General features: G+C 36.2%; 1 protein-coding gene across 1 annotated transcript in view; it reads left to right on the plus strand.

Annotated features, from left to right (window-relative positions):
* Nucleotides 1–11,093, plus strand: part of CASP8AP2 (caspase 8 associated protein 2) — a 28,854-nt gene extending 17,761 nt beyond the window's left edge. Inside the window, exons 8-10 of the mRNA XM_077812818.1 lie at nucleotides 1,526–4,523; nucleotides 7,241–7,340; nucleotides 7,895–11,093. Of these exons, the coding sequence (XP_077668944.1) occupies nucleotides 1,526–4,523; nucleotides 7,241–7,340; nucleotides 7,895–7,951 (3,155 nt within the window). The 3' untranslated portion in view covers nucleotides 7,952–11,093. The remainder of the gene's footprint in view (nucleotides 1–1,525; nucleotides 4,524–7,240; nucleotides 7,341–7,894) is intronic.

Here is an 11,093-nt window from a genome sequence, read left to right on the forward strand (position 1 = left end):
CCAGGATACATTTTATGCATATGCTGCTGCTTTAGTTTGTTAAAAGTTTGGTTAGGTAGAAAGTTCAGGAGTTTTTGCATAAAGAAAGCTGAAAAACATTGTTTAATAACAGTAAAAGTTGCAAAACTTGTAGAAGGTAATTAATTGTTATGTAACTGTCAAATATCTTTGTCTCCATTCCTTTCCAAAAATCATTAATGGAATAACAGTTTTACTGCTCTGGAAGCTATACAAAATGAATGTCCAAGAACACTGACTTCAAAGAGGTGGCCACAGGAGAATGTTTGTTTGTGGAAAGCAATTATTTTGAATTCATATTTTCTTTTGTGTTTGACATGAAATGTTGTGAGATCTCAGTGAGAAAAAGGATATTTAATACCTATGTAATTAAAAATATAAAAGAATTTAATAAATATGGGTGCCCAACAAACAAACCCAAACAGCTACAAATCTTAATCGAATAGTATTTACCACTTAATTACACATATGTAGATGATTTTTTTTATTTTTTTTTATAATGGGGAGCCAAAATTTGTCTCTAATAGCTTGATATTGCACTAACTCTAACCAGATGCCTTTTAAAAAAAACTCCCAATGGATTGGTTTTACAATAAGGTATTAAAAATTGAAAGATCAAACAATTGGTAAACTTGATTGTGAGGGGGAAAAAATAAGTAATTTTTGAGAAAGCAGTATTAAAAAAAAAATCCTGACCTTTCCCCTTGTCTCCCACATTTCTGTAATTCAAACAGCTAAAGTAAATACTTGTTTTTCAAAAATTAATAGGAGGAACAGTCTCTTATGCTGTAGCGTTTGGTTTAACCTCTGGACTAATCTTTATCTTAAAGTTATCCGCAACTGAAATTAACTTATTGTGTCTATAGTGCCTAGTGTGATGTGACCCAACCCTTAGTTAGTAGATTCATAGATTTTTAAATACTGAAAGGACAGTTACATCCCTTTTGGTGGCCCTGATTCAGAGAAATGAATGCCAAAATAAATAAGTGATTTATGTTACATATTTTGACCTTATTATGAAACCAGTAAAGGAAAACCAGAATTCAGGTGTAAATCTTGTTATGCTTTGTGGTTTCATAGTTGGACTCTAAAGACACAGCCTTGCACAATATTAGCATAACAAATAACTTTATTTGTGTAAAGAGTAAAATAGTGAAAATTTTCAAGTATTTTATTTTTCTTCAACCAAAAAATTCAGTGCCGATCATAATATTTTCACTAAACAAAACTTGCATAATCCATATTTGTTTATAAAGACTGAAAAAATCCCACTGACATCAATGGGAGCAGAATGAGGTACTTATTTTTTATCTTTAATCTGCTTTCTCAGTGTTGTTCATAGCTACCAGAGTTTAAGATCAAGTATACTGAGTAGAAGCTGACAATTCTAAACAGTTAAGCACCCAGTTCTAATAAAAGGTAAACCACTGAGTCTTTTTCCTAAAATGTTTGCTCTGTGTGGAATTTTTGTTTTATAGATGCTTAACAAACTATTCTCTCTTTATAGATTTAACTCCTGAAAGCACAGTTGCCTGTCCCTCAAAGACTCTGTCAAATGAAGTAAATAAAGAAAATCAAAAGCCAGTTTGCTCACCTGACAAACACTTAGAGATGGAGTCCCAGCTGAGTATATCCTCTGATGAATTAGAAGAAGGAGAAATTGTAAGTGATGATGAAAAATCCAAATCAGAAAGAAACTCTGAGAATAGTAAAATATCAAGGGGAAGAGCTTCTCCTGAAACACACAATTTGAGCAGCAGTCCACATAACCAAATGAATAAAACTGCATCTTGCAATGAAGATAGTGGAAAATTAGTTTACATAAAAGTAAATGCAAACAAAAGTAGAGAAAGACATAAAACTGGAGCTACCCGATCGTCAAAGGAAAGAAAGAAAAATAAAACTGTGAGCATTGCTTGCCTTGAAAAAATAGTTCAAATTATTCTTGAACCTTCTACAGTACAAGAAATTATGCAGATGTTAAAAGCTATACGAAAACAGATAAGGAAAAATTATATGAAGTTCAAGATGCATTTCCCAGTTCAGCATTTTCACAGAATTATAGAATCAGCCATTTTGAATTTTACATCATTGATAAAGTACCTAAACTTTTCCAAGATGTCTAAATTAGGCGAGACTTTAAAACTGACTCTCTGTGAAACTATAGAGTCTAAACTTAGGCATGTTAAAAAGAATGCAACAGTGGAACAACTTTTTGAACAACAGCTGTCAGATATGAAAAAACAGTTATGGAAATTTGTGGATGAACGGCTTGATTACTTATTTGAAAAAATAAGGAGAATTTTAGTAAAACTGTGTGATTTAGTAAGCATCAGAAATGAGAGTGATGAAGGAAAGCTTGAAATTGTAACTACACAAAAACAGAAATGCATAACAGGTCATAAAAACGACATACAGAAATCCAGGAAAAAGTCCCTAAAAGTAAAATCTCAAAAGTCTGAAGAATATGTCCTTCCTAAACCAGTGGTAAGTTATCAACCATTTAACAAGTGTCACCATGACAAAAATAAAATAGCTGCACCAAAAAATGTGATTACAAAATGTCTAAATTCCATTGATAATACAAGGAACTCCCAAACCCAAGTGCTGCCCTCTAAGGAAAATAATTTACAAGGCACCCTAACTCCACTGAAAAGTGCAAGATACGAAAAGGAAGGGTTTCACATGGTCAGAGATGCTCACAAGTCTGATTTTAATTATGAACTTCTCACAGAACAGCAAACTTCTAGCCTCACATTCAACCTAGTGAGTGATGCACAAATGGGTGAAATATTCAAAAGTTTGTTACAAGGCTCTGATCTTTTAGAAAAAAGCATCAGCAGCATTGATGCAGATCAGTGGGAGTTCAGGACACCAGAAAAACAGATCCTGGAAAGTCAGAAATGCAGAAATAATCCTGCTTCTGTTATAGAAGAGGCAGTTCCAATAGCGTCCGGTGTGAAATCTAGACCAGTAGAGGGTATTAATTGGCCTGCAGTTTCACCTGAAAGAGCCTCATCTTTATCATCTAGACTTCAGATGCCAGTTGATCCAGATGTGTTGGATGAAAGCTGTATGTTTGAAGTTCCCCCAAGTGCAGCTTCTAGCAAAGATGATGAATGCAGTTTACAAAGGAATAAGTCATTTGTTTCTTCTATACTCCTTGAAGATCTAGCAGTTTCTTTAACTATTCCATCACCTTTGAAATCGGATGCTCATCTTAGCTTTCTGAAACCTGAAAACACATCCGGTTCAACTCCTGAGGGAGTTCTTAGTGCACATTACAGTGAAGATGCTCTTCTTGAAGAAGAGGATGCCACCGAACAAGACATTCATTTGGCTTTAGAATCTGATAACTCAAGCAGCAGATCAAGTTGCTCTTCATGGACAAGTCGGCCTATTGTTCCAGGTTTCCCTTGTGACCCCAGCCTACCAATGCAAGCAGTAATAATGGAGAAATCCAATGATCACTTCATTGTTAAGATAAGGCGTGCAGTGCCATCTACATCACCGACCCTTTGTCAGACTACCCTGGTAGAGGAGTCACTGGTATCCTTAACCAAGAAAGAAAAGGAAGAAATAATATCTGCCAAAATAAGAAAAGATAATCGGGCTGCTACAGGCACAACTGTTGAAGAAAATGATTCTAAGAGCAATATGAATGCCATTGAGTCCACTGATGAGCTGTGTAATGTCAGTGCTAGACAAGAACAAGCTCATGATTTGCTTGAGCCTCTTAAGGAGCCCCATAGTGCCACTGGAAAAGACGAAGCACCTAACTTGTATGAACCCTTTTCAGAAACATCAAACAAAAATAGCCATGGTAGTGAAAACACAAGTGAAGACTTTAAGCTGTCTCAGATGCATGAATTGAAAGTGCCTGAAAACAAGAAAGAAATATCTAATACTTCAGTAGAAAGTCCTGTTAAAGCTGAAGTTGCTTTTCCTTCTGAATGTAGTGTTGATGCATATATAGATTTGACAGAAGATATTGTCAATGAAAGTGAAGCAGATTTATGTAGTCTTGCAGTGGAATCTACTTTAAAAGTTACAGAACAGGAAATTCATACAGGAAACTTAGATAAAGGTGATGCAAAGGAAGAACCATTAGAGTGCAGTATCAATGCATATATCGATTTAACAGAAGAGCTTTCCAGTGAGATTAAAGCAGATGAGTGCAACTCTAAAACAAAATCCACTTTAAATGTTGATTTGGGATGCCAGACAAGTCTTGATAAAACTAGCAAAAAGAGAAAAAAGGAGTCTGTAACAGACAATTCCAAGTCAAAAAAACCAAAAAAGGAAACTGAATCAGCTAGTGAAAGAAATAATAAAAGTAGTAAGAAGTCTGAGGAGAAAGGTTTAGCTCTCAAAAGATCGTCTTCCGGTGAGAGGACTGAATTGCCCGAGAATAAAGATCCTTCAACTTCCTCCACATTGCCACGTAGTCTATATGCCAAAAACATCATTAAAAAGAAAGGAGAAGTAGTTGTTTCTTGGACAAGGTAAGAGTATTGACAGTACACTATTTTGGTGGGGGGTGGGGTCAGAGGACATGTTTGAAGTATGGGGTTAAAAATTAATTTAGTTGGTGACTGAAGTTCTATATTTCTACAGAATAAACACAGTAATGGCCACAGCAGTGCAAGCCTCCCCATTTGCTGCTATAAGTTGAGCCTCCCTCAGCCTTGTTCAGAAAAGACCACCTAGATTGTGAGAGTGATCTAGTCTCCATATCCCTTTAGTTCTTGATCTCTTTTCTGGGGGTGCCACTTAATGGCGCTAGTGGTTGTGTGGGTTTTTTTTTTTTTTTATTTTAACCATATTGACATCTGTTCACTGGAAACAGGTCTGAGACACTAACTCATTTCACAATCCACTGAACAGCTATTGGAAGATAGTGTTTTTCAGTCACTTTATGTGGGTTGGAGTCAGACAGGTGTGCTAACGGAGAAAGGTTTCAGATCTCATAATTTCTGATTTATCTAGCCTCCCAGCAGTGATTTTTATTTTTTTAAAATGTCTGGAATTACAGATGAAATTCAGTGTTGAGCAAATGAAATTCACTGTTGATAAATGCAAAGTAGGGCATATTAGAAACCACAATCCCAACTATACATAAAAATGATGGGGTCTAATTAGCTGTTACCACTCAAGAAAGAGATCTTGGAGCCATTATGGATAGTTCTCTGAAAATATCCTATCAATGTGTAGCAGCAGTCAAAAAAGCTAACAATATTAAGAACCATTTTAGGAAAGGGATAGATAATGCCTTTATATAAATCAATGGTATGCACACACCTTGAATATTGCGTGCAGTTCTGGTCACCACATCTCAAAAAAGATATAGTAGAAATGAAAAAGATACAGTGAAGTGCAACAAAAATGATTAAGGGTGTGGAACAGCTTCCATATGAGGAGAGATTAAAAACACCAGGATTGTTCACCTTGGAAGGAGACAACGATATGATGGTCTATAAAATCGGGAAAGGTGTGGAGAAAGTGAATAAGAAAGTGTTATTTACTCCTCATAACAAGAGGTCAGCCCATGAAATTAATAGGCAGCAAGCTTAAAACAAACAAAAGGAAATACTATCTCACACAACACACACACAATCTATGGCACTCAGTGCCAGGGGATATTGTTAAGGCCAAAGGTATAACTTGGTTCAAAATAGAATTAGATATGTTCATGGAGGATAGGTCCATCGATGGACCTATTAACCAGGATGGTCAGGGATGCAACCTGGTGCTCTGAGTGTCCCTAAACATCTGACTGCCAGATGCTGGAACTGGACAGCAGGAGATGGCTCACTTGATAATTGTCCTTTTCTGTTTGTTCCCTTCGAAGCATCTCAGAGAGACAAGTTAGGTCAGGTAATATCTTTTATTATTGGACCAACTTCTGTTGGTGAGAGTGACAAGCTTTTGAGCCACACAGAGCTCTTCTTCAGGTCTGGGTTTGTGTGGCTTGAAATTTTCTCTCACCAACAGAAGTTGGTCCAAAAAAGAGATTACCCACCTTGCATCTCTAATATCTGGGTATTGACACAGATGCAGCTGCACTGCATACAACTTTGAAGCATCTGACAGTGGCCACTGTCAAAAGACAGTATACTGGGATAGATGGACCATTAGTCTGACCAAATATTGCCCTTTTTATGTTCTTATACAACACTCCTAAATTTTTAACATGAAACCTTTTGACCTAACCATATGTTGTTTTATTTTGAAGTTCTCATTGATTTCTTCAGAAAGTTAATTGTTCCTACAAGAGTGTGATTTTTAAAATCTAATACATCATAACTGTTGCTAGAAACAAGCAAATCAGTTAAGATATTGAGAGTGCGCTACAATTTCTGACTTATGAAATCTGTTCTAATTCAAATGCCTGAAGTTTTCTCCTCCTGCTGAACTACCTCCTAAAGGATAATGAAGAGTTCATTTTAAATAGCTAGTCATCACTTTCGTTTAATTTTATATACTTTGAGCTCTTGTGGAATTTCTAAATAACATACTTTGCACTTATTGGTGTATGTAGCACGTTTCATCCAAAGATTTCACAAACAAATGACTCCTCTTAGCCGATTTTTGAAGGTGGTATATATGCCCATTTTACAGATGGCTACACTGAGGCACAAAGAGGTTATGAGCTATCCAAAGGTCACATAGTGAATCAATGGCAAATTTGGGAATAGAATCCTAACTCTTTTCTGCTTTGATCACTAAACTTCTATGTAGATAATAGGAGTGTGGAGAAATGAAATAACTGGTATTCTTAAGAGTAGCGTGTTTGTTTGACGTTTTGAGTCTGGAACATTCAAAACTTCAAAATGTGGGATCTCTGAGTTTTGCACAAATGGTAGAACACTAGAGGTTAACATGGTAGTACAGTGCCCTATGAAATGAGAAGACCATGGTTTTGAATGCTGTCCTACGTTCTAGGTCTCTAGGCTGAGTAAACTTGATTGCCCTTTTTATTGTACAAATATAGGGGGAGAGTGAGAATCTTTTATTCCAAAAATTTAGTCTGCCTATATATCTACATTAACATGTGCTTGTATGCAACAACACTGCTGATAGCTTTACATCAGCAAAAGGAAATGTCTGCTATCAGTTTCATATCACTGTTTTAATTAATGCTTCATAGTTTGGGAATAGTGGGGTTTTGTGTGTCAAAGTAATGTTTAAAAATTAAATTAATCTTGGAATTTTTTCTTAGAAATGATGACCGAGAAATTCTATTGGCGTGTCAAAAAAACGGACCATCAGGAAAAACATTTGTTTCCATAGCTGCCAGGCTAAACAAAAGCCCAGATCAGGTATGTATATTTATTCTAGTTGGACAAGCTCCTGTATTGTTACATTTCTGATTCCATAGTCCTGGAACAATATTTTTCTTCAAAGCACTTAAGGACAGAGATGTTAGGCTTCACAAATTAGGAATTATTATTGTTCTTGCACATGTAGCTGGGGATTGGAAGAAGGGGAAATCTCTCAGACTCTTTTGGGTTTTATTATTTTGAATTATAAGCTCATCTTTTGTATGTCAAGTCCTTAGGCAGGAATACTATGTTGGAAAATAAAGTAGTACTGGACTCCAGCTGTTTTGAATCTCAGTAATTATGATGGAGAATGAAGATTTCAATCACTGAAAGTGTAAAGTGGAGCAGAAGACCCATTTGCTGTCACATTCCTAAATCCTTTGGGTACTTCTGAAAAATCTCGTTAGTTCTGTGAATTTTAGGGGGAGGAGTTGAGAGAGACAGTCAGATTTACATCTAGAAATTCTAATATTGGTGGATTAATCTGAACTGGTAGATGTTGAAATCCAGAGTGCTAATAATGTGTGGTGTTTTGTTTTTTCTCCCCTTAGGTTTCAGAAAGATTCAAACAGTTAATGAAGTTGTTCAAAAAGTCAAAGTGCAAGTAGCTATTAAGCAAGTTGCTGTTGTGGTACAGGGTTTTGCTGTTGTCAGCAATGACTGACTACTCCAAGTACACACTTATGGATACTTTGGGAAGTATCCAAGTCAGAACACCTAGTTCAGTAAACTGGTGAACTGTCATTTATTAGCCCACTCTTCTCCATATAGTTGACATATACTTTATCTTGGCTCAAATAGCAACAAGCATTCATTCTTATAGCCTCTCAATAGTATGTCAGCCATATGTGGGGAAAACAAAAGCCAAACAAAACCAGCAGGCTGAATGAAGGAAGAAAATTCCTGTACAACAGAACAGTGTGAATTCAAAACTGCGGAGACTCAGTTGTTAGTTAAACTTGTTACATAACTGAGGAAACCTGCTCAGTCTGATGAAACTAGTGAAGCCTGTTAAAGGTGCTGTAAACAGACTTTGTGTGACAATGTGAAACATGGGTTTTATAAACCTAAATAATTGCCTGGTGTCCAACTGCTAGGAAATCTTGGGTGTGTAAAACATCAAAATACTGTTTTAGTTGGTTTTGGGGTTTTTTTCCAATGTGACTTTAAAATACAGTTCTTAATAGGAATAATCCTGAAGTCAGTTGTTCTAGTAGCTGGATTATCACATAATGACATAGTTGATCCTTTCCTACTGCATGAATTGCTAACAGTGGAATTCATGTTGGGGGAAAATCAGACATTGTGTCAAGGAGTTAAACTAGTCATTAATTCAATGGCCAGTTTTTCAGATAAGTGCTTACCTTCTGAGATTGACTGCTGTGGAGTATTCCTTTATTAAGGGGTATTTTGAAGGTGAAAAAGTGGCTGTTCGGATTCTGTTTCAAAAAGCCTTGTCTGTTAAATGTTGAACAGCTGAATTTTTCCTTCAGAAGAAATGTTTAAGTAATACAAATTTACAAAAAGTTCATGTCATTTTGCCAAAAGTTTATCCTCTCTAACGTGCATCTTAGAAATAGCCATTTATTTAAATAGCATCCTTCAATATGTGTAGGGTTTTGGCACTAAAATTTAATATGCATTAATCCCATTAATTTAAATGGTTTAGAAACATGGACTTCTTTGTAATTGCCTTGTAAAAGGCAATATCATATTTGATTGCCAGAGGGAAAATCCTTTCCTAAACAGCCACTGAAAGCCTACGTCCATTTAATATACTTGGGCAGCATCATGTCAATGTTCAAAAGTTTCCTTGCATCAGATGTCTAAGTGCATGTGTTTAACTCTTTAAAATCTTAGAAATTGTTATCTTTAAATATTAGTATACTCTCTTTAAAATACACATTACCATTTTATCATAGATTTCTAATAAGTTTACAGATGCCTATTTTGGTCACAGTCTGCTAATTATGCACTGGACAAATTTGTAATTTGAATAAATAGATGTCAAGGTTCAGGACCAGATTCTGTGGTCTTTACTGCATCAAAACATAAATTGAAATTACCTGGACTTTTGCCTGAATAAGGACCTCACCCTGGTTTACTAACTTCAGTTTAGTGCTACAATTTAGGTTGGCTTACATTTTTCCAAAAGCCAGTGAACCCTTATTATACCATCAGCATGTCATATGTTATTCCCCTGCCACATACATCCTAAGAGGAACAGTAACAAACATATTAGAACTAGAAGCCCAATAGACTGTTGGATTGATTATTCCTTGACAATTGTGCTGTTATGTTTTCTGTTTTGCAAATATTACCTATGGAGTCATGACTGTTACATTGCCGGAAAGTATGTAACCTATGTGTTAGATAGCAGCACCCTATACAATGTTAGAAGTAGTGAATTATTTAAACATAGGTTGTGGCTTTGCAATTGGCAGTTTTCCATCTTATACATCAGGGATTGGCAACCTTTGGCATGCGGCCCGTCAGGGAAATCCGCTGGCGGGCCGGGACCGTTTGTTTACCTGCAGTGTCCGTACGTTAGGCTGATCACAGCTCCCGCTGGCTGCGGTCCCCCGTTCCAGGCCAATGGGGGCTGCAGGAAGCCAACGGGTGTGCTGGCTGCCGCTTCCGCAAGCCCCCAATGGCCTGGAACGGCAAACCGCGGCCAGTGGGAGCTGCGATCAGCCAAACGTGTGGACGCTGCAGGTAAACAAACCATCCCAGCCCACCAGTGGATTTCCCTGACTGGCCTTGTGCCAAAGGTTCCTGATCCCTCTTAGAGATACTTGCTGCTAAAACTTGATTGCTTTTAATGATCAAATTCTGTCCTAAGGCACACAAGGCTGCTCCCAGTGATTTCAGTGAGTTTTTGTATGTGTATCCATATTTGGCCCTAAACATTATTTGTGCCAATTGTTAAAACTATAAGTAAACTGATTAACAAGCCTATTCTCTGTATATTCAGTTTGCAGAGTTGCATTTGCTTGTTCTATTGGAATAATTAGAAATTACTGCTGGGGCATGGTTTAAAAAAAAATTCTTTTTATAGAACAAAATGTGTACAGTATCAAAGGCACTAAAGAAAAGCTAATGGCTTTCAGTGCTTGACCCTCCTCTTCCCCCTCACAAAGGCAAGCAATAAATATTATTATAAAGCACACTTGGCCCCTCTTTCTGTTGCTCTACATTCATAACTAAAAAATGATTGGTTTAGTTCTGACTTGAATTCCTTTTTTTGTAAATTGTTAAACTATTTTTTTAAATGTTGCCTATTGTAAGTATGTGTACAGGTTCCCGTATGGCTATGTAAAATATCTTATGTATATATGTGTATATATAGCTTTGTTTAGCCAAAGATTTTTAACTATGTAAAACTCCAAGTTTATTTTGTATAAACTATTAGTTTGCTTACTATAAGAGCAATGCAAAAAATAATAAAACTTTGTAAAGTTCACACTTACGTTCTTGTTGATCAAATGTTGGCTTGAAGTATTTTGTACCATTGTTTGTAATTTATTTCTTCATTAAGAATTTTGATACCATATATGCAAAATGTACTGTATAAACCTACAGTCTAACTTGTAAAACCTCATGTAAATGAAAACAACTTCTCTGAATAACTATTGGTTAATGGTGTGGCAACTGCTATGCAGCAGCATTAAAGTTGCTTCTATAAATAATGAGGATGTTGGGAAAGTTCTTCTCTTTCCTCCACATGAACAATAAACATGAAAGTGCTTA

The sequence above is a fragment of the Eretmochelys imbricata genome, chromosome 3 (assembly GCF_965152235.1).
Source record: "Eretmochelys imbricata isolate rEreImb1 chromosome 3, rEreImb1.hap1, whole genome shotgun sequence".
Lineage (NCBI taxonomy): Eukaryota > Metazoa > Chordata > Testudines > Cheloniidae > Eretmochelys > Eretmochelys imbricata.